The sequence below is a fragment of the Vipera ursinii genome (genome assembly GCF_947247035.1).
Source record: "Vipera ursinii genome assembly, chromosome: 7".
NCBI lineage: Eukaryota > Metazoa > Chordata > Lepidosauria > Squamata > Viperidae > Vipera > Vipera ursinii.
The window spans coordinates 61,990,499-62,015,399 of NC_139521.1; the positions used below are offsets into that span (position 1 = coordinate 61,990,499).

General features: G+C 35.2%; 1 protein-coding gene across 3 annotated transcripts in view; it reads right to left on the bottom strand.

Annotated features, from left to right (window-relative positions):
• Nucleotides 1-24,901, bottom strand: part of SMARCAD1 (SNF2 related chromatin remodeling ATPase with DExD box 1) — a 42,979-nt gene that overhangs the window by 4,532 nt on the left and 13,546 nt on the right. For all 3 annotated transcript variants that reach the window (XM_083367819.1, XM_083367818.1, XM_083367817.1), the window contains exons 4-20: nt 24,039-24,210; nt 22,032-22,095; nt 20,724-20,812; nt 19,597-19,680; nt 18,500-18,584; nt 16,464-16,885; nt 11,141-11,343; nt 10,142-10,232; nt 8,679-8,778; nt 8,496-8,555; nt 8,249-8,324; nt 5,216-5,351; nt 4,246-4,383; nt 3,750-3,845; nt 3,488-3,605; nt 2,868-2,989; nt 209-397 (exon numbers count right to left, since the gene is read on the bottom strand). In XM_083367819.1, the coding sequence (XP_083223945.1) occupies nt 209-397; nt 2,868-2,989; nt 3,488-3,605; nt 3,750-3,845; nt 4,246-4,383; nt 5,216-5,351; nt 8,249-8,324; nt 8,496-8,555; nt 8,679-8,778; nt 10,142-10,232; nt 11,141-11,343; nt 16,464-16,885; nt 18,500-18,584; nt 19,597-19,680; nt 20,724-20,812; nt 22,032-22,095; nt 24,039-24,210 (2,245 nt within the window). The remainder of the gene's footprint in view (nt 1-208; nt 398-2,867; nt 2,990-3,487; nt 3,606-3,749; nt 3,846-4,245; nt 4,384-5,215; nt 5,352-8,248; nt 8,325-8,495; nt 8,556-8,678; nt 8,779-10,141; nt 10,233-11,140; nt 11,344-16,463; nt 16,886-18,499; nt 18,585-19,596; nt 19,681-20,723; nt 20,813-22,031; nt 22,096-24,038; nt 24,211-24,901) is intronic.

Here is a 24,901-nt window from a genome sequence, read left to right on the forward strand (position 1 = left end):
GCTGCTCTTTAGCTCTGGTTAATGTTGTATCTATTTTGTTTTCAAAGAACCTTCAAAGATGAGAAATTTGAAGAGAGCTTCCCACATTTTAATTAATATGCCTATTGTTTTCTAAAATGTGTTTCTTGTCAGTATAGTTTACAGCTGAAAACAACTCATATATTTGTAAAGGTTAGTATATCAAAAGGTATTGGTATGTAGGACGCACCTTTTGTTTAAAATCTGATAAAATACGTATAAGTGTCCTAAATTTTCCAGAATCCAAAAGTAGATCCATTTCAAGCTTGAAGTCATGAATATTTGCGTACTGTTTGCAAAGCAAATGCAGTTCATAATCAGTCATCACACACATGTCTTCAAAAATAAGGTCGGGGTTTGCTTCACAGTGTGTAGGCTCCTAAAACAACAATTTTAAATTATTTGCAAATGAATAATTTTAACATGCAATACACATCTACTGTCCTGTAATTAATTTTATCCCACAGTCCAAATTTTTAGATGACTCTCTGGAGCTCTCAGCTTGTTTTCTTTCAGACATTTCATTATCCAAACTACAGTAGGTAACATCATCAGTGCTAGCACCGATGATGATATCTACTTGGGTAATGAAACGTCTGCAAGAAAAAAGCAAGCTCAGAGAGCATCAAGGACCCCTCATATCAACCTTGAGCAACAAATATCCTCCTTTTTAGAAGACTATTGGTATAATCTGAAATATGAAGTAGCACTATTCACTTTTCCATGATTACTTCTCAGATTTGGCTTTAACTAACATTTTTTTTAAAAAAAATGTCAACTATATTTCAGGGAGAATTTCATTGGGATTACCGATGAGATGGGAATGGTTGAGACAGCTTTCTGTTATACTATGGTGTAACATGAACATAAACATCTGTTCAACTTCAAGCCATACTTTTAAAATACTATGTGTGGCGAATGCATCCTTGAAAAACAAGTCATACTTATTCTATAGTACAGTTATCAATATTCATTCATCTGTGAATCTCTGCCATGGCCTGGCCAAGTGATACTATGGAGGCTTTGCTTCAGTACCTGGATGCAGTTGGAGTCTGGATAGGGATAAACTGACTTCAGCCCAACATTACCAAGATAGAGGAGCTTTGAATGTTGGGGCCTCCTGGATCTGGTGATTTTCCACCTTAATATTAGATTATGTTCCCCTACCCTGGACAGAATGGGTGTGCAATTTGAAATCCTCCTGCAGTTATGACTTCCGTTTGAAGAACAGATAGCAGCTGTGAAGGGGGTGTGGGGGGGAGGGTCTTAGCTCTGCTTTGTGCTGTGTATCAACTAAGCCCCTTCCTGGATCAGAAAGCAACATGCTTGATTTACTCATGCTTTGGTCACTTTCCGAGTAGATTACTGTAATGTGCTCTATACGGTACAGTTCTCGAACAACATTCAGAAGGTTCAATTGGTCCTAAATGCAGCAATGCAAACAATTATGGATGTGTGTTACTTTGCTCATGTTATATCTTTGCTTTATGAGCTTCACTGGGCTCCAGTTTGTTTATGGGTGCAAGTCAAGTGCTTGTAATTATCTATGAAGTATTACTATTACATGGCATGGGAACAGAGTATTTGAGGGATCACCTTCTCCATGATTTCTCTCCATTAGATTGGACATGCTTTGGTCCCATCTACTACGGATTGCCATCTAGTAGGACTTGGGAAACATGCCCTTTCCTTAGCCATGCCAATGTTCTGGAAGACTGAGGTTCAGCTGCTTTAACTCTGCTCTCCTTATAACCTGAGTGATTTCATAAGTATGTAGACCAGAAGAGTAATTGAGCTGATGCTATTGGTGAATGCTTCGTTTGGCTGTCACTTTAGTTTAGTCAGGTGGGAATAATGTTTTTTTTAAAATAAACTTTGTATTTATATTATAGTTTAATCTGTTACCGTCCCAAAATTGAATTGGGGAAATTGGTGCCCATGTAAAGTGAAATTAATAAATGTAGAACCTTCTGAATTTGTCTTGACCGTGCAGGGAGACAGACATTACCTATTAACTACTGCACTAAAGCCAGAAATCAAATTGTGAGCAAACTGGACAAATGTATAGTAGTGGCCAAAATTGTGGAAAAAAGTGTATTTTTTGAGGTTTGATGGCTAATGACACCACTATTTTTTGACTAATACCATAAAATTATATATCAATGGAAAGATAATTTAACCAAGAATGTAATGCAACATAAGTTTGTTCAATTATCTGTATTGTATTCTATGAAAAGTTATAGCCAAATAACCAGAAAAAGGAGGCAAAACTTGCTTAGGTTGATATCAGTTAGCTTTCCTTTATCTGATTGTAGCCAATGAGCATGAGTGTTTAGAGAGCCAATCAGGTGTCATCTTGTTTTGGCAATGAGCCAATCAGATCACAGTAGGATTCAGTTGATGTCATGTATTGAAGCTGAGAGGAGGACATTTGTCAGTGCGTTATGTGATCGCTATCAAGTTGGTTGGGTTTTTTTGTGTTCTTTCATTTAGTGAGCTTGTAAAACATAATAAAATTAAAGTAACAGTGCAAAGAGTTGACTGGTTGCCCAGAAAGTGATGTAAAATAGTATTATTAAGTGAATAAAGCTACAGTTATAAAGAAATTAGAATAAAAATTGGAGGAAACCTAACCAAAGGTGGCATTTCTACTGTACACTTTTACTTTTCCCAAAGCATTTTGGCCACTAGTGTGTGTGTGTGTGTGTGTGTGTGTGTGTGTGTCTGTGTGTGTGTGTATGTGTGCGCACACACACACACACACACACACACACACACACACTTATACACCACCCATCCCACTGGGGCAAATGCACCTTATGACAAAACCAAATGCATCTATTTCTTACCTTGAGCATGAGGTTTGACATGATTTTAAGTTTTTCAGAGGTATAATACTGGCGGTGTAGGAGAGGATGATTAGCCATTTTTCTTAGTTGCATCATGACATTACCCATTTCAGAATTTTTTTCTATGAACAGACACAGGTATTTATGTTAATTAAAAAGTCTTTTTTTACAGATATAACTAAAAAAAGGGACACGGTGGCTCAGTGGGTTAGGACGCTGAGCTTGTCGATCAGAAGGTCGGCAGTTTGGCGGGTCGAATCCCGAGTGCCGCGTAACAGAGTGAGCGCCTGTTACTCGTCCCAGCTTCTGACAACCTAGCAGTTTGAAAGCACGTAAAAATGCAAGTAGAAAAATAGGGACCGCTACGGTGGGAAGGTAACAGCGTTCCGTGCGCCTTTGGCGTCCAGTCATGCCGGCCACATGACCACGGAGACGTCCTCAGACAAGCGCTGGCTCTTCGGCTTTGAAACGGAGATGAGCACCGCCCCCTAGAGTTGGAAACAACTAGCAAGCGTGTGCGGCGGAACCTTTACCTTAACTAAAAAAAAATAGCAGAGCCCGGTGTTTTTGTTCCTCGTACAAAAGAAAAATCACTGAGAATTATTTATATGCATTCATACCTTGACCATCCATAGATTTCTTAAGGCAGCTAAAAAGATCTTGATATAGTTGTTCCTGTTTCTCAGACATTTCACACCACTCAACAATGTCTTTTTTGGGAGGTAGTTGCTGCAGCACCTGGCAGACCAAGACCAAAATTCTATGTATTAGGAGAACAAACTTACATGTAGATCCACAGATATAAATCTGGAAGCTACTGTATACTTAAGTATGGTAACCTGGTATGAAATAATTATTTTTCATTGCAGAGTGAAGACATACCTCTTCTTTTACTCTTCTCAAGATGAATGGTTTTATTATCTGCTTTGCATGTGCAATTCTCTCCTTTTCATATATACTATGCTCCTCAGATGCTTTCTAATAAAAAATCATACACATAAAGAGCATTTCATACTCCCAGCCAAAGCAAGTTAATGTGTTCCGTTTTAATTTAGTTTAGTTTAATACAGTTTGAATCCAGTCATTTTTATTAAACAAACCACTGTTACATGACAGTATGTGCATGTCCAGTTACAATGTGGTTATGACAATTACTAAAATGATTACTATTGTACAGAACAGTATCTACAGTTGCAAATTTGAAGATTACATGATGATTTTTCTGAACTATGTTTTAAAATTACCTTCAAATATACAATGCAATATTAACAATAATCATATTCATTTTCATTTCATTTCATTTCAATAATCATATTCATTTTCATTTCATCTTCATCTTCATTTCAAAACAATAAAAACACATACAAAATACACTTACTGCTTTAGAAGAAAATATCCTTCGAATTTCACTGGTGCTACTACTGAACATGTGTGGCATTACAAAATTCAATAGGGACATAAGTTCTAAAAGATTATTTTGAACAGGAGTCCCAGTTAGCAGAAAACGATTTTTTGCCTGTTTTGATAAAAATAAGCAGTGATTAGAAGATGAAACATTAAATCATCACTTTGCTAAAACATTATATTATGAGTTTCACCTCACTGTTGAGAAATGCAATATTGTCAATTACACATTTTAAAACTAGCCTACAATATTTAAAACCAGGAAGTTGTAAATAGCCTTAAATGTCACCCAAGTGAAACAATACAGTGAAAATTGTAACTCTTTTTGTCATTTGACAGATAATAGCTGCCAGAGTTTGCTATGCAGTTAATCACAATAGTATGCATGCATGATGAGTGTCTATTTAAAAAATGAATAAAGCTACCGCACTCATAATTTGTAACTCTGCAATGCATGCAATAAAAAGGTGTAAAAACAAACCCCAAGAAAATCAAAACCATAATCAATACGTAAGAGAGGCTGGTGTTAAAGCATACAGACACGGTATTGGAAGGGCTTATTCCAAAGAACAGATACAGTAACAGAGAAGCCATGGCTTAGATCACATTAGGTGGCATTGTTTCAAAAATGTTTTTTTCTACTCAATACAACCTTGTGGGACAGGAAGAGATGATAAGAAGAGATGGTTGTGCAAGACAGACAAGTCCTATGCCACGTATGGCTTTAGTTTCTATATTTAGACCTAAGGCTTATTGTATACTTATAGAATTCAATTAGATAACTGTTTACAGGATTGCAATTTAATGTTGTAAAATGAGAAACAGACTATTTATTAAAATATTTTATTTATGATGTAACATTTAGTGAAACTTGAACATGTAAATCATAACTGAGAAAAAGCATCAAGAGTAAAGAAAGAGTAAAGAAACAATCAGTGCCTTACATTAATTGTCATCAGATGCTGATAGCGTACGGAACCCATATTTTTTAGCATATGACCTTCATCAAAAATTGCATAATTAAGTTTCATCTTGCGAAACAGATTACGATCTTCTGGACTACTAATTGCAGAGTTATACCTATCAAGAGAACAAACTATGAGTGTATTTTGCTTTACAAACATGCATAAATTTATTGATTTTATATATATATATATACATACACACACAAATATATATTCTAGCACTCATTAAGTCAGTTATGATAGCATGATAATGCATGTTTCTTGTTTAAGAAAATGCACGCTTGAATGAAAGAGCTATTTAACTCTAGCAAGTTTTAAGAACTATTACCTGAAAAAACAAAATTCCTAGGAGTATTTGAACTGTAGTTGCAACAGCTTCAATATTATATTTGCCTTTGGTTCAATTTGGTATGCAACACTTTGGCACAATATGCACAACTATTTTTGCATTACATGTAGTCCTTGCTTAATGACTGCTTTGAACAGCAACTGTTACAATGGTGATGAAATAGTAACTTTGTGATCAATGCTTGCATTTATGATCTTCCCAATGTGTCTCTCAATCATGTCTTTGCTATTAGTCAGCTAGTATGTGTAAAATCTTGAGCTCAGACATGGTCATATGATTTTTCACTTAGCAAACACATTGCTTAATGACTGCGTTGCTGATCCCATTTGGGTCACCTATACCTGCAGTGTACAGTAATGGCCAAAATTGTGGAAACCTTCTGGGAAAAGTGTATTTTTGAGGTTTGATGGCTAATAATAACACTTTTTTGGGGATTAGTACCATAAAATTATATATCAATGGAAAGATAATTTAATCAAGAATGTAATGCAACATAGGTTTGTTCAATTATCTGTATTGTATTCTATGAAAGGTAATAGCCAAATAACCAGAAAAAGGAAGCACAACTTGCTTAGGTTGATATCAGGTAGCTTTCCTTCATCTGATTGTAGCCAATGAGCATGAATGTTTAGAGAGCCAATCAGGTGTCATCTTGTTTTGGCAATGAGCCAATCAGATCATAGTAGGATTCAGTTACTGATGACATGTATTGAAGCTGAGAGGAGGACATTTGTCAGTGTGTTATGTGATCGCTATCAAGTTGGTTGGGTTTTTTTTTTCTTTCATTTAGTGAGCTTGTAAAATGTAATAAAATTAAAGTAAAGGTGCAAAGAGTTGACTGGTTGCCCAGAAAGCGATGTAAAATAGTATTATTAAGTGAACAAGGCTACAGTTATAAAGAAATCAGAAGAAAAATTGGTGGAAACTTAACCAAAGGTGGCATTTCTACTGTACACTTTTCCCAAAAGATTTCCACAATTTTGGCCACTACTGTATTCAATATACAGAATAAAATCTCTAAAGATAATATCTTACTGGGAAAATATAACCAGTAAGGAATCTTGGATTATGCTATATCTATTACATTTGGTGTGCTTACAAGAATATATTCATTTATGACTATGAGAAACTTGTGACTTATAGGGACATTTTGAATACTTGAAGCGAAACTACAAAATAAATGAGAACTGGAAGAACAGGGCATTGAGCTATCATGGTGGTCACACCTGCAAATGCAAATGAGATAGGAGAAAGATGCCAAAACATATGGTTTTTATAAAGATCAGACAGTGTTTGACCAGATACTATTGTCATCAGATGAAAAATTGATTAAGAAACTGTATAACTTCTTGTTAAACTTAAAGATGGAAGATGAACAAGTCAAAGAAACAATATAACATGGGCAAAAAACGTTGAGCACAACGTAGAGTTAGAAAAATGGCAAAACCTGTGGTAAAGAAACTATAAAATAACAGGGCAGCAACCTATAAAGAAAATTTATATAAAATGTTTTATAGATGGCATTTACCACCTGTAAGGTTAACAAAAATGTTTAAAAACATGTCTAGCAATTGTTGGAAATGTAGGCAAAAGCCAGGTACGTACTACCATCTTTGGTGGACATGCCCTAAAGCAAAAAAAAAATTCTGGTCAAAAATAATATGTGGTTAAAGAAAATGTTAAGAAAACCTGTAGATTTTAAGCCGGATCTATTTCTTTTAGGTATAACGACAGAAAACTATGATAAAAAATGTGTATATTTAATATTACATGTACTAACAGCAGCGAGAATTACATTTGCACAGTATTGCAAAAAGGAAGAAACATCAGCTGAAAAAGACATAATTAAGAAAATTCTGGACTGCGGAAATGGACAGGCTTACATTGAAAATGAAAGGGAAAGAAGATACAGAATACTTTCAAACATGGGATACTTTTTTACAAATGGCTAGAAAAACAGAATAGAGAGTAGGAATGGAAGATGTATTATTAAGTTAATATGTGGACCCAGACAACACATTGTTTACTAAGCACTAAAGATTTGTAATTATAAAAAAATAATAAAATATTTTTTTTAAAAAAGATTAAGGTAAAGGTTCCCCCGCACATGCGTGCTAGTCGTTTCTGACTCTAGGGGCCGGTGCTCATCTCCGTTTCAAAGCCAAAGAGCCAGCGCTTGTCTAAGGACATCTCCGTGGTCATGTGGCCGGCATGACTAGATGCCAAAGACGCACGGAACGCTGTTACCTTCCCACCGTAGTGGTCCCTATTTTTCTACTTGCATGTTTACGTGCTTTCGAACTGCTAGGTTGGCAGAAGCTGGGACGAGTAACAGGCGCTCACTCTGTTACGCGGCACTCGGGATTCAATTCGCCAAACTGCCGACCTTCTGATCGACAAGCTCAGCGTCCTAGCCCACTGAGCCACCGCGTCCCTTAAAAAAAAAAAGAATAGATTCATTTATAACTCCCCACAATCAACGGTTTGTGGTCTGTGCAAACCAACTCTGGATTTTACCAAATGTTTGAAATATTACTGTATGTGAAGTTATACATCTCTTTTTGAAAATATTATATTGCATAAATGTGTCACGCTCAAGTGAAACACTTGAAAAGAAGTACTTTGTTAGATTATAACTACAATTTTTATGGATTTCTACTTACGTTGTCACAATCACGTTGAAATCTTTTACTTTATTATGGATATCTATTCTGAGATGCCTCCTGTCTTCTTGAGATCCTAGGCAAAAATGCAATGTGAGTTAAGACTTTTTGGTAATTCCAGGTAATTTATTAAATCATTCTTATGAATTTGACTGTAATTCACAAGTTCAGTTTGCATCATTATGCCATAAAAACATATAACTATACTTTAGCTATACATGTTTTACTTTGAAACACAATTTCTTACCATAATAAAATAAAATCTGGAGTTCAGGACACCACAGGTTAATTTCTCTTACCCAGTTATCTATTGTTAAAAAAATACATGAAATTGTTAAAGAAGCATTTTATTAATCTACTCACATGTACAGATTAATATTTAAATTTCTTTGGCTTTTTTCCTAACACAAAGGTCCAAGATTTTACCTACCTATGGTTGATGCTGGCACAACGATCAAATGTGGACCTACATTACCCAGTTGATAAAGATATGCCAGAAAAGCAATTGCTTGAATTGTTTTTCCTAAACCCTATATAAAAAGTAATTTAAAATAGTATTATTGTTATAGCTGTTGTTAAATCTAAAATATTTAGTATTTAGTAAAATGTTTAGTATTTAGAAGTAAATGAGAAACTTTTTAAAGCATCACACGTAATATTTTCTTCTTCAAATAATTTGCAACATCTCTAATGTATGCAGTGCAAAACTTGGGTTGAAACTTAACATTAAAAAAACCAAGATCATGGCATCCAGCCCTTCCAATTCCTGGCCAATAGATGGGGAAGAAATGGAGGTAGTGACAGATTTTATTTTCCTGGGCTCCAAGATCACTGCAGATGGGGACTGTAGCCAAGAAATTAAAAGACGCTTGCTCCTCGGGAGCAAAGCCATGGAAAATCTAGACAGCACACTAAAAAGCAGAGACATCACCCTGTCAACAAAAGTGTGTATAGTCAGGGCTATGGTCTTCCCAGTTGCAATGTACGGCAGTGAGAGTTGGACCATAACAAAGGCTGAGCGCCAAAGAATTGAGGCCTTTGAACTATGGTGCTGGAGAAGACTCCTGCGAGTCCCTTGGACTGCAAGGTGATCAAACCTGTCAGTCCTAGAGGAGATCAACCCTGACTGCTCTTTAGAAGGCCAGATCCTGAAGCTAAAACTCAAATACTTTGGCCACCTAATGAGAAGGAAGGATTCACTGGAGAAGAGCCTAATGCTGGGAAAGATTGAGGGCAAGAGAAGAAGGGGACGACAGAGAATGAGGTGGCTGGATGGAGTCACTGAAGCAGTAAGCGTGAGCTTAAATGGACTCCAGAAGATGGTAGAGGACAGGAAGGCCTGGAGGAACGTTGTCCATAGGGCCATGATGGGTTGGACACAACTTCGCAGCTAACAACAACAATCTACAACAATTTACAACTGGTAAATTTTTTCTTCATTCTTCATTCATGCAATGTCTTGACTTAAAAGAAAGACCTAGGTCCTTCCTGGCAACTGCTGCTTCTTTGTCCATAAAACTCAAGTCTCATGTTTCTTTAGCTGTTGATATTCTGCAGTCTCATATATTGATTCTATTAATGTCACCTTTCCAAAGTTGAAGACAGTCAATTTACTCTTTCCCAAAACTCATCTGGAATGCCCCAGTCAACACATTCATAGTATGATTTAGTCCCAGGTCTTCATGCTAACCCATTCAGATATGTCACTTTTGCATAGAAGCATAAGATTGTATTAACTAGTGTGATGCAATGGTTAAGGAGTTAGATTAAGGCTGGAAAAGACCCATGTTTAAGTCCTTTCTCATCCATGGAAATTCATTGGTGGCTTTGGATCAGCTACATGTATTATAAATTATTTCAGTATGAATAAAAGCTACAATGTTTTCAACTTACCATTTCATCAGCTAAAATCCCATTCAATGAATGCTTATGCAAAAGTGCTAGCCAATTTAAACCAATCTTCTGATATGGCTTAAGTTCCATGCTGACAATAGAAAAGAAAGTACACAAATTACTGTTGTGTGAATTCAAACCCTCTGACCTACAGTTTACCAAACATGTAGCATAATGGCTAAAAATTCCTTAATCAAAACTTGTCTTTGTGTTACAATCATGCTGCCCTCAACTGTCCCGCTATAATATGGGAAATAATAGTAAATTACATTACAGTTTTGGTATGAATTAGAACAGTGGTGGTGAACCTATGTCGTGTGCCAGAGGTGGCACTGAGCCCTCTCTGTGGGCACGCACGCTGTCACCCCAACCCTGCCTCCCCCAGCGGCCCCCTCTTCATCAGCAGCCCCCCTCTGGAGGAGTCGCTAAGGACATGGCAGCCAGGCAGCAGGGACAGACTCCGCCCTCGTGCCCCGTTATGCGGATGATGCTGCAGGGCCGCCTGGGTGATTTGTGGTGGGCCGTGGAAGCGGTAGATGGCCCTGCGGGGGGGGGGCAGCAGGGTGGTTTTTGGGCACTTGGTGTCTAAAAGGTTTGCCATCACTGAATTAGAACATGAAAATATGTTAAATGCTTTAAAGCATTTACAATAATTATAATAGGTCTTGATGTGCAATGCTCACAACTTTCTCTGCCAACAAATAAGTCCTTTTAATTTTAATGGAAGTTATTTAAACACAGCTGCAGTTATCTGAAAACAGTCTGTGCATGCATTGAGTGAGCACACAAGCGTGCAAAACTCCATTTCTGCAGGCGATGGGTACACATGTGAAACCATCACTTCTCCCCATTGCCGATCCAGAGCCAGAAAGGTTGGGGACCGCTGCACTGGAATGTGAGTTTCTCTGCTCTTAATCTAGCACTTTAACCACCACATTATATCACAATCTTTCTTTTCTGTATATGTTGTTGTGTTTATTAATAAGCAATCTTGCTAACCTTGGATTCAGGATGGATGGTTGGTCAATGTTCCATCCACTACCTCCATCTCCAGTGATCTTTGTTACTTGTTTGGTCAGTTTATTTGAGATCTCTTCACATTTGTTCATAAGTTTTAAAACAACATCTCTTTCTCTTAGTAGTATTTTGCAATTCCAAATAATATCTTCTGACAAGCCATTGGTCCTACTCATTTTTGTGAACTGCCAGAGAGAGAAGAGGAAAAAAAAATAAGTTGCTAGGTTTAAATACAAAATCAAAATAAACTAAGTATGGAGAATCCATCAGTTTTACTGTTCAGACTTTTTGGTTATTCTAACTTAACTATTTAAGTTATTTATTATTATTTTGGTTATTCTAACTTTTCATTTTTATTCAAAACACTAAAATACAAACCACAAAAAGGAAAAATTCAAAAACAAAGCAAAACTAGACAAAACTTAATTAACTCACTAATTAATTATTAAAATAATTTAATGAATTGTCTTATTCATTAAACATTGGAGTAGCATATGATCAGTTTTCTGGCCTACCCATAGTAACACATATAAAGTAATTAATCTTCTTGTGCATTTTCAGAATGAATTCACTGATCCCACGAATCAAAAACAGTATTTCCCAAATTGTTTTAGCTGTTACATTTGATTGTTACAAAATATAAAAACAGTAAAATCATGTTTCAACAAAAGAGGGCGCTATTAATATGAAGCTGAACATTTGTTAAAATCTATATATTTAATTTTGTTCTTTGATGTGCTTTTATTTATTAGGCTGGTCCAAACCAAAGCTAACAAAATTATAAAAAAATACAAAAAGGGCTACAAAGCGTTCACAGGACTTATTTGCGAACTTGGGTCTATGTCCATGGTTCACAATGATAAATTACTTTGGCAAAGGCTTGCTATATACAAACCATCATTTCTAAAAGAGAAAGAGCAGCTAAAGTTTGCTTTCAAGTTTTGAAAGCTAAAGTTTTTCACCACCCACCTGGAAAAGATGGAATGTCCTTTTAAAGCCAACATAATCAACCTGGACAATACCTGTCAGAAATCTATCTGCAGTTTTAACATTGCCTCCAGCATTAAGAAACACCCTCCATGCTTGTCTAAACAGGGAAATAACTTGTTATATGCTACAGAACGCGAAGTAAGATTTATTTTCCTAATCCTAAAACTATAAAGACTTTTGTTGAATCTATTATTGTAAATCAATTTAAAAAAAACATATTCTCTGTTACTAAAGAAGGTAATCTCCTTCATAGTATGCAGGCTAAATAGGTGGTCTTTTATTTTTATCTTGGTATTGTACACATTCATAATAAGAACATAAGTTAAACGCATCTTACAGAAACATCAAGAATTAAAAAGTTCATCTGTTTCCAACAGCATTCTTCGAAATAAAGCTGATGCTATAGATTTTTTAATTTGCAGCATGCCTATTTCCTAGTCTTTTTTTAAAATTAACATTTGAACATTTGTTAAAAATCAGATAGAACAGGAAGCTTGGAAGGTGCTACGGAAAGTAGACACATACACTTCCTTCTAATCTTGAAACCTGTTTAAAAGTTAACACCAATTAATATTAATTCTAATTCAGCTGTAATGTTGTGTTGGGGAACAAGAGCTGCAGCAACTTGATTTGGCCGAGTTCTTAGACTTAGACAAAGCTTATGAACTACAGCAAAGCACCTTATTTTATGGACTGCTATAGCAACATAACAGAATAACGGGATTTCCATTTAATCTTGTAAAATGTTAATTATTTAATTTATACTGATAATATCCATTATTAAGTAACCTATTGCGAAGCGCATTTCAGCTCTTAGAACGTTGTGGCTTTTATTTGGCAATTCTGATGAACTCTCTATAAAGACTGAATTGATTGAGCTTCTAAAAGTGAATTTATTTTACCTATAAAGATATTTTAACAAGTTAATTAACATTTTCAATAGTTATTTAAAATGCCTAAAGGCCAGATTTATGTGAAGACTTGTAATCTTTAAATATTACACCTAAAGTGAAACCATCTGTTATAAAAACCACCCAGTTTGTTTCACGTTGCATTATCTCCATCTGTTCCCAAGTCTTAAATAAAAACAAGGAACATCTTTAGCCACTTTTCAAAATAAATCTTATGACTGAAACATTATTCTTGCACAAATTTAAGTCAGATTAAACACAATTCCATTTCTTAAGTGGAAAGAAACTGAGAATTTATATAGCCAAAGGTTGTGTTCTAGTTATCTAAAGGACCAGATGTATTTATCCCCTTAGGATATACCTCATTAGCCTTATTTGTAGTTTGGGGCCAGGGAAATGTTGTAAGTCCAATTTTTTCAATCAACTTAGGCTATACTGTACCTCAATAGCCTTATTTGTAGGTTGGGGCCAGAAAGATTTTGTAAGGCTAATTTTTTCAATCACCTGTTCACCAACCAATGAATAACTTTGTAATAGATATACATAGCCTACTTTGATCTAAGTACTCAATTGGCCCTTTAAAAATGATTTCAGGTTGCTTTTTCATTTCTAGTTCCATTGACATTTTAACTGTAGATATTATCTTAAATTTCTTAACCTATTATTTTCTTAAGGAAATGTTTATTTTGTTATGAACTATTTTGTTAAATGCTGTTTTAAATTACATTAACTAAAACAATTTCAATGGCTATAAAAGTCAACACAGTCCTTGGCTGCATTAACTGAGGAATAGAATCAAAATCATGTGATGTGTTACTACCGCTTTCTAATGCCTTGGTAAGACCACGTTAGGAACACTGTGTCCAGTTTTGATCACCACAATACAAAAATAGAAAGAGTGTAGAAAAGTCCAACAAAGATGATTAGGGGACTGGAGGCTAAAACATATGAAGAACAGTTGCAGGAATTGGATATGTCTAGTTTAATGGAAATAAGGACTAAGGATGACATGATAGCAGTGTTCCAATATTTAAGGGGCTGCCACAAAGAAGAGGGGATCAACTTATTCTCCAAAGCACCTGAAGACAGGAGAAGAAACAATGGATGGAAACTAATCAAGGAGAGAACCAATCTAGAAAGGAGAAGTATCTTGACCGTTAGAACAATTAACCAGTGGAACAAATTATCTTCAAGTGTTTTGGGTGCTCCAACCCTGTAGGTTTTAAAGAAAAGATTGGACAACTATTTGTCTAAAATGGTACAGGGTTTCCTGCTTAAGTACAGGGGTTAGACTAGAAGTCCTACAAGGTCCCTTCCACCTCTGTTATTCTGCTATAGTAGACATTCTCTTCATAGTATTCCTTTTCAAGGTAAGAAATGTCTTGCTAAATGCAAGATAGGAGTATGATATACTATAAATGCATTAAAACATGAGGTAGGAAAAATACCTATTCATTACTAGACTATTCTAATTACTGAAAAGACATCTGCGGCCAATTGCAATAATTAATACAGAAATTTTATAAAAATGTATTTTCCATATCTAAAACTAACCAATGGGTTACATCTGATTATGCTTGCATACAGTAACCATGCACTAATCTACACAATTCAAATTCTTGCTGTTCCATAAACTCACTATGATTCTTTTATTAGATATATTTTTTAAAAATGCTGCAAACATTTTTACTTGATAACTGAACCATTTATAAAGCAAAAGTAGCATATGAAAATTGTAACTTTACAATCTGTTTTGGCATATTAATGCATTATTCAAATTAAAAAAACATATAAAATTATGAACCATTAAATCCATGTCAGCTCTTAAATTTCACATTTAAAATTAAAATTGTTTAACATCTCTGTTAAAAAGAAACTGGGATACTTTCATTTTTTTAATATTTCGCTTCAAAGTATGACTCTCTCCCGCCCCAAACACTGCCTTATCACATAGTAATAAAAATACTGGACAGCTGAATAGTCTGTCAGCATGTTTAGAAATTTCTTCTTGAAAACTCCGAAGAATACAATTTGCTGAATTTCATTAAAATTAAGGCATGTTGTTACAGAAGCTAAGTAAATATTTTGGTACTGACAAATGACTCCTTTATGAAAGATGTTTAAATTAAAACAGGCCTACACAATTTAATTCTGTGGAACTATTTCAAAGAATGGGAGCCCTTTAGCAATTACTATTGCAAAGAAGCTGTTTAGACAAAACTCAACATGTTTCTAAAGGACAGATGTTCTGTTCAAAGTACAAGACTTCAGGCAAAACAATTTCAGAGGCAGCACTGCTGTAAAGCTATCTGCATGTATTTTTCATGTATGCACTTTAAAATATGTGTGACTATTTTTTTTTACATTCAAAAATCTGACCCAAACAATTTAGGATCCAATATGGTTAAATATCTAATTCAGAAAAATGCAGCATGTATAGAGGTAGGATTTAAAAAGTGTTTAAATGCAGTGGTCTCAATTTCTAGAAATACTGTTTTAAGGGATAAACATCAGAAGAATTAGATAAAATAGCTTACTTGCAACAATTTCTCTAAAACAGTGACAAAATAAACCTCACAGAGACAACATACCAAAATCCCACAATTTTTACCTTTGAAAAATCAACAAACCCAATCACAAAATCACACTGCTAAAACCAAAGACTTGTTCATTTTGGTGGAATAGCATGAAATAAAGCTGCTGAAAACACTTTAAAAAACAAAAACGTTTGGAGCAGTATCAAAAGTACTCACCAACAGGTATGTTTTCTCTCTTTCACTTCCATGTCAAGACTTCTAATTTGTTTTTGAAAGTTAAAAAAAAACCCTTGTAATACTCAAGAAAATTACCAAACTGCTTAGTTCATAATACCAAAATTAAAAAGTCAGTGAGGAGTTAAAAAAATAAGGAATCAAAATAAATAACAAAGTTTCTTCATCAACTGCTTAATAGGCTTATCCTGGCATTTCAATCATGGAGAAAACTCTGCAAGTTGGTTACTGATTCTCTGAGGCAATTGCAGTAAAAAAATTTGCCACATTCTTCACTTCTGTATGGTTTTTCAACTACAGCAGATCAGAAAACACTAGCAAACAGCAGCTTCACAAATGAGAAAGCTCTAAATTCTTCTTCTGCAGTAAAGTGAACCAAGTTTCGGAGCTCAAGAATTAATGACAGTGTTGCCAGCCAATCAGCTTCTATTTTTCCAGAAAATCATCCCTTAATACATTCAAAGTTAGGTCATCTGACACTGTTTGAAAAGCTACTGGCTTAGAAGAATCATAGTGCTTTAGCTTGGTTAGGCAAAGCGACACATGTATGCCTTCTTAGTAGGAAGACATCCCTTGAATATATTATATGCTGTTGATGTATTTTTTTTTAAAGAAAAGAATACAGATACTTACCAAGGCTTCCCAACTGTTAAAGGGACGGACCTCCATTATCCTTTGAGCCTTTTTCTGAGAACATTGTGGAATCAGAGTGAGTTCACCAAGAGAAGCACCCTGAAGAAAACTAAGAATCTTAGCTTTATACCCATCTTCCATTACTTCATTACCACTGCTGTAGTCCTCATCAAGGGAGCTACCGGCATCTGAAGCAGATTCATATTGCAGCTCCTGCGAGTCCTTTTTAGTACTCCAGATTTTTTTCTTTTTTTCCTTTCTCCTGAAGCCATTCTCAGAAGTTTTGGATGATTTCTCTGTGAGCCTCGTTTTAGTCTCATTTGGGTGGTGAGTCGTTTTAGTCTCATTTGGGTGGTGAGTGGCATTATTAACTGAAAGACTCTTTCCATTTGAAACTTCACTCTTTGAAGGATGTTGTGCATCTGTATATGTTAAAAAAACATAAAAGGACACAAACAACTTGAAAAGCGAGGACAAAAAACAAAACCCGATAAATCTAGCAGGAGTCTTTAAAAAAGCACCAAAAAGAGGCTTCTGTTCAAATTTAACAACGTTTTAGACTCAGTGCAGCTGTCTTGCCCAATTTCACTCTTATTGAAATGATCTAAAAAAAAGTCAGAGAACATTTCAGAACAATGTTTGACACCTTAGCCGACAAAGCACTGCAAGAGGTAGCGCTCATTTGTGAAAATCCTTCTTGCACTGTATCACACTGCCAGCGAATGGATATTGAGAGGACATGTAATTTTTCTACTCTGTAGCACAAAGTATCCTTACTTCACCACATTACTTCATTAAATAACTTGCTTAATATACACCATAGAAGAGTTTCACTCCTGGCAAAAGAACATGGGCAGAATACATGGGAAGGATTTGAGAAACGTTCTTCATTCTTGAGTATTTCCCCATCTTGTTGTTTAGCAGTAGTAAGTCAATGGAGACTGATTGAATGGAATCCAGGAATATTTTTTAATGGGCAAAAAAACCCTTCAACATCCACAGCCTTTTGGGGACTCACAAAGCATTATTTCATTTGCCGTACTTTTTGCCATCTATACAAAGCTGTGAGGCCGTATCGTACTCATTCTATCATTATGGTGAAAATATTTATCTTTCTGTTATCAAATTCAAGCAAAGCTTTGCAGCTGCTGTACTAGTGCCTGGAGTCAGTATTGTGCTATAGGATAAACATAAGTTAAATTCAGAAAGATGGAGAACATAGGTGGTCCTCATATCTAGAAACCGGATGAATACTCTCTTCAGGATGAATTACCCTTCTGAAAAAGCATACTAAGAACACAGCTTCTCAATTAAGGCCCAGCTGAACTTGACAAGAATCCCGAGACAAAAATGATTTTACTATAGGGACTTTTTTTTGTATGTATGTATGTATGTATGTATGTATGTATGTATGTATGTATGTATTGTGTGTGTTTGCTCAATGTTCAGATGTTTTAAATACATCAGAAAGGGACAATGAATCTTCAACCTGAGGATGTTAAAATGATAAAAACAGCAGTATATTTGCTTACAAGCTTACTTCAAGATGTTGAGGCTTACCTTTAAAGCCCTAAATGGGTTGGGACACAGTACATAAAATGCCAATTCTTCTTACACCAATTCATTCATGTTTAAAGATTGTCAGAATATGCCTTCCCACAAATTCTTTGTAATAATAAAAAAGAAAGCTTCCTCCACAGTGACACTCAGTCTCATTAAGCTACATCCTGTCATGAAATGGTGCTGATCCTGTTGTTTTAAGTCTGATTAAAACTTATTTGCATGAGGAAGGATTCTCCTTTCTTCATTTATTTGATGTATGTTTTTTTACTATGTCTTATATTTTTATTACATTACTGTAATTTATTTTGCTTCTTAGATCTCTTATGTTAAGTCCTGATTTACTAAATTAAGCTAAATCCATACAGAATAATTTTTAAATTCCTTTTGGTTTGCATCTCACTGAATATGTGGGCAATAAGATGCATGCTTACGCAGTAAATGGTATGTGCTAATTAAAATAAAAATATCTTTACCCTCTTGATCTTCCATAAATGTTTTTAAAGAATCAAAAGCTTCTTGATATATCCAGTTATGTTCCTGAAGTACATCTCTCAGTTCCTAATTCATAAAATAAACAAATCTTGTATGAACACGGGATTAATAAACCATATAATACACAGAGACCTTATCAAAATTGCACATATGCATAGAATCTCATCTAAAAAGTATAGTTTCATCAAGAATCTCAGTATTTAGAACTATAACCTTAATGTACAGCTTGCTAAATCTACAAGTCTTTATATTTTATCTAATAAAGGCTGAGATTTCTATAAGCAGTACAAAAAAAGCAACAAAGTAATCTAAAGATGTGAACAGTTTTTCATTGCTACCTTCCAATGGTTATTTTATTTCACTTTTAGATATTAGATACCAATATTTCTAGACTACAGTTAATATAATTCGTATTCAAGCAGAAGCATCCATCATGTGGCATGCAAAAAAAAAAAAGCATACGAGTAGGTTTGGAGAAATTTTTAAAATGCACAGAAGAAAGACAGATAGACAGACAGTGTTACATTGCCAATGAATGGATATTGGGAGGACATGTTACTTTTCTACTCTGTAGCATGAAGTATTCTTACTTCGCTACATTATTCCATTAAATAAATGCTTCGTAGAGATCATAGAAGAGTTTCAGTCCTGGCAAAAGAACATGGACAGAATACATGGAACAAGAGTAACCTTGAAAATAACATAGCTTGGAATACCATACACATCTTGTTGCAATTATTTGCTTTCTAAGTAATACTTACCACTAAAATATAAAATACCCTAAACCCAATATAATTTAAAATTTTGAAACAATTCTTAATTCATATGGATGTTTATACAATTAAAAGTCTCAATTTCAGTGAAACTTTCAACCCATGCTTTCATGACAGATTGAAAACTTGGTTAGGGAAGGATGGAATGTCAAAAGCCCCTATTTACAGTTTAAATGTGCTCCAAGTTCCTAAAATTGTAAACGACAGATAGACAGATATGCAATATGCTACAGCAGCAGTTAATATGGATCTATTTGTAATATCAGCATAAAACATATACCGTACTCTGTCAAGTACAACCATACCTCTTTATCCAAATTAGGAAATTCTTTATGAAATTTGTTTACTAGATTTTCTTGCTTTTCCCACTGGTTTTCAGGATTTTGCAACTATGGTTGAAAAAAAAGGTCAATTTTATTTTGCAATTCAGCTCTACCATTTAGATTACTAAATAAATACATATACATTTATGCATTTTATAAAAGAATTAAAATAATCCTACAAATATATAATATAAATACATCATCGTTTAATGGGAAAAAAAATCAGTGACCACTAAACACATTTTGGTAAACTAGCACTGCTTAATGGTTCAATCCACACATTATTTTTCTTAAAATTAAACTTCAGATACTAATGTGAAATTAGGAAATTCCATCTTTTAACATAGAGAGAGAGAGAGAGAGAGAGAGAGAGAGAGAGAGAGAGAGAGAGAGAGAAAGAGAGAGAGAGAGAGAGAGAGAGAGAGAGAGAGAGAGAGAGAGAGAGAGAGAGAGAAAGAGATACACAAACACACATCTGTAATGGTAGCTTAATCAGTTATGACTACATCTTTTTTATCCACTTTCTACTGATTCATTGAAAAAAAAGGTTTTAATCAAAGACAGCTGTATGTAGTCTATGGTCCCAGGACTTTCGGAACTGTCAAGAGAACTCCAAAATACCAAATTATATTTTAGAATACAACAGGAGAAAAATCTAAAATAGATCCAGAGCAATCATATTACCTCCAGTTATTTAATTAAATTAATTTTAAATCAGTTTTTTGTCCTGGCTCTACCTACTGCTTGATCCAGCCATTGCATTCCATTCCTGTCACTATCAAATACAGAGCATGGTGCAGAGAAATTGTGCAATCAGGCTCAGGACAATGTTTAGCATTTAATGGCATAATCCAAGCAGCCACATCACCATTAACTGAGGAAATGAAATAGATGAAATATATACATTTAGGAGCACAGGAAGTGGAGCATGATCCCTTATATTAAGCCAGTGTCATCAACGAAGACTTCTGGGTCTGAAGGAGGAATTTTTCCACTTCTGAATAGGGTTATCAGAAGTTTAGTGAAGTTTACGATCTTTTGCTTTTGCTACTGAGTTCTATTCTTAACTTGAGTTCTGGTATTTATAGACAATATGACTAAATGCTCACGGGATCAAGTCTTTTCTTTTTTGCACTTTGGTCATCCTTATCTTCAGAAGGATCCATCGCACCTTCATCAAGCTTCCTCTTTCGAGATCCTTTTATAAGTCAAAAAAGTATATTAAATTAATATTTGAAAAGGACTTTCAGTCTAATACCCAAGCGATTATGGTTATTTGTATTATGTCATAAGAGCTGTGGTGGCGCAGTGGTTAGAATGCAGTATTGCAGGCTACTTCTGCTGGCTGCCGGCCGTTTGGCAGTTCCGAGTCTCACCAGCTCACGGTTGACTCAGCCTTCCATCCTTCCGAGTCATTAAAATGAGGACACAGATTGTTGGGGGCAATAAGCTGGCTCTGTGAACCACTTAGAGAGGGCTGTAAAGCACTATGGAGCGGTTTATAAGTCTAAGTGCTATTGCTAAGTGCTATTGCTATTTCAGGATATCAAAATAGTTAAATAATATAAATTCTAAATCTCATTTAATATGATATGGGAAATATTTCATGGCTACAGTACCATTAGTTCAAATAAATCAAATAAATTAATTACATTTATTTTACATTGTTTTATTTTCACAATGTAATCAGCTGTCGTCTTTCAGAAAAAATGAACAATTTCTCCCCCTTTGACAAACAGGTGTTCAATAATTGATTTTAAAACTTGCCCATTGTTTACAGACTTGTTTATTCTTGCCTCTTTGTACATACGAACATCCACTATAGTGTCTGTGTCAGTTACTATAAAAAAAGATCTGAAATTTTAGTGTTATGTTAAAACTGCTAAAAAAAGTAGCAGCTGAGGGCAATGGGGAAACAAAGAATCACATCAAAACAAAAAAATCCTTGTGAAGTTGAAATAGCCATTTTGTTTAAAGTGTGTACAAGGTTTCAACATAAGCAATTTTAATAGATTTTTGTACATGCAGTGTATTATGAAATATATTTTAGTTTAAGGATAAGTTTATATGCATAAAATGATGTTAATTTGTTTGGTTTTTGTAAAGCATTACATGCACATTAGGAACTAACCACCTCTTTGGTATATTTAGCAATGAGTCACTATTGATACTTAATTTTAATATTAAAAGGTGCAGTACAATTCTCATAACAATGGGGAAAAGAACACATGACATTATATGCAGTATATTTGGACTTTTTTCTTTCTATAAAAGTTTTAGCATTTTATGCAAGTTTTTTGTTAATATTGATGTCAGTAACTGTATATAAGTTGAAGAATAGATAAGAGGGTATGATGAAATAGTTATATCAAACATGTCAATTACAAAAAATATGAGAATAAAAAATAGCTGTATACCTTCATCAAACAATTTTAGACCAGCAGCTATAGCTTCATCCATTGTATTTGTTGATTCTATGAGCTACAGGAAGAAAATTGAGAAAAAATATTTCTTTTCTAAATTAAAATCACTATTACTTTAAAAAATTCGCTATGAAATCCTATCTTTTGGAAATGCAATGAGCCATTTTAAAACAGAATTTGTGGAAAAATATAATATGGCATAAGTACTTTAATAACTACTTTAAAAAGTCTCCAGTGAGGCTTTTAAGCAACCGGTAAGCCATTTCAAGGGACGCGGTGGCTCAGTGCGTTAGGACGCTGAGCTTGTCGATCAGAAGGTCGGCAGTTTGGCGCCTCGAATCCCGAGTGCCGCATAACAGAGTGAGCGCCTGTTACTCGTCCCAGCTTCTGCCAACCTAGCAGTTTGAAAGCATGTAAAAATGCAAGTAGAAAAACAGGGACCACTACGGTGGGAAGGTAACAGCGTTCCGTGCGCCTTTGGCATCTAGTCATGCTCGCCACATAACCACGGAGACGTCCTCGGACAAGCGCTGGCTCTTCGGCTTTGAAACAGAGATGAGCACCAGCCCCTAGAGTCGCAAATGACTAGCACGCATGTGCGGGGGAAACTTTACCTTTACCTTTAAGCCATTTCACTGTTTAATTGTTCTCACTGAAATTTCTCTTAGATTAGTCCTTCTTTTCACTAGACTAGACATACCCACTTCCTGAAACCATTCTTCATATGTTTTAGCCTCCAGCCCTCTAATCATCCAGCCCTCGAATCTTGCTCTTTTGTGCACTCTTTTCTCAGGGTCTACTTCTTTTTCATAATACCGTGACAAAAACTGCATGCAGTATTCTAAGTGTGGTCTTGCTAAGATTTTATAAAGTGGTACTTTATCACTTCATGTGATATTGATTCTACCCTCGGCTAATGCAACCTAGGATTGCATTGGCTTTTTTGGCTGCTGCCACCACATACCGCTGCCTCATGTTTAAGTGATTGTCCACTAGGACACCAAGATCCCTCTCACAGTTGATTTTTCTTGCCTAAGTGTAAAACCTCACTTTTCTCTACACTGAATTTCATTTTGTTAGATAAGACCCAGTGTTCAAGCCTATTGAGATCCATCTGGATCTTGAGCCTATAGTCTGGGGTGCTGGCTATTCATGCCAGTTTAATGTTCCCTGCAAATTGGATGAGTTTCCTTTCTATTCCTTCATCTAAATTGTTTATGAAAATGCTGAAGAGTACTGGGTCTAAAACAGAATCTTGGGGTACGCACTGCTTCCTTCCTTCCATCTAGATATAGTTCATTGAGGACTACTTATTGAGTGTGATTTGTCAGCCATTTACAAATCCGTCTGGTGGTGATGTTGTCTATCCCACATTTTTAAGCCTACCATTATAGGCTGGGGTCTACTAAATTTGTGGCTTAGTGTAAAGAAGAATGAATTTCTTGGTTTCTTGATCTGTTACCCAGCAAATAACCTCAGTTTCTCACTCTTTTCTAGTACCATAACTTACATTTCCACACAGGAAACTCAGTAATCTCCAAATGGCATAGCTAAAGAACATATGTGTGTGTGTGTGAGAGAGAGACTGAATACATCACTGTTATTCTCCTTCCAATACAGGCAGTTCTTAACTTACAACCATTCAACTAATGACTACCTATATTCTGATTAAGGCTGTTGAAATACAGGGAAAGAGAAGACAAGAAATCTCTGAAAAAGATTTATCTTCAAACATTCAAGATATGTGCATGGAGATTTCCTGATAATTATATCATAATACTGTACCTTTCACTGGAGAAGAGCCTAATGCTGGGAAAGATTGAGGGGAATAGAAGAAGGGGACGGCAGAGAATGAGGTGGCTGGATGGAGTCACTGAAGCAGTAGGCGTGAGCTTAAATGGACTCCAGAAGATGGTAGAGGACAGGAAGGCCTGGAGGAACATTGTCCATAGGGTCGCAATGGGTCGGACACGACTTCGCAACTAACAACAACAACTGTACCTTTAATAATGCTTGGTCACTTTTTTGTGGAAAAAGTTCTTTTAGTGTTTGGAGTTTACAGTAATTCAGATCCTCCTCCTCTTCCTCTGTGTCATCTGACATTTCAGCTGGACCATTTTTATGGAGAGACTGTGATGATACATTCTCACCTTCGTCATCAGAAGGTTCAGAACTGTAAATATTGATATAAATTATTATGACAATTTTACTGTAGAATTAAAAAAAATACATGATAAAATACATAAAAAGACATTAGGTAACAAAGGTTGGACATTAGAAGATAATAGTTAAATTCTAGCCCTATTTAAATTTTTTATTAAAAATAGGAACAATTTTTATTTTTTTAGTCTAAGAAAATTGTTTGCATTCTTTTTACAATGTTTTAGCTGATGTAGTAGGTTTTTTTTTAGCTCAGGATTTTAGGTCCTGGGACGCAGCCTGTTTGGAATGGGCCATCTAAGTAGCGGCGAGCAGGCATATGCATGCAGCTCCACTTGCACGAGAGGTGAGACCTCATGCACAAAGACCAGTATGTCAGCAAGAATATTTGAACTTTAATAATAGAAACTTTTGTAGAAAGACCCGATATGGATTAATGATAGTATTCTACATAATGTATCTTATCATATTAGCATCTCCTTGACAACTTTCACAGTGTTACTATTTAAAAACAACCTTATGATGAATTTCTATATTTAATTCAGGGCTATATCCATTAAGTTCACAAAAATTCCTGATTTGCTACCTTATTACCTTTATGCTGAAAATTTTATATTGTATCATAGGAAACCTGAACATAAAATCCTAAAGATTCTGGATTATTACTTTTAAAATAAGCAATTAATCTGAAAGAAGTTGTAAAG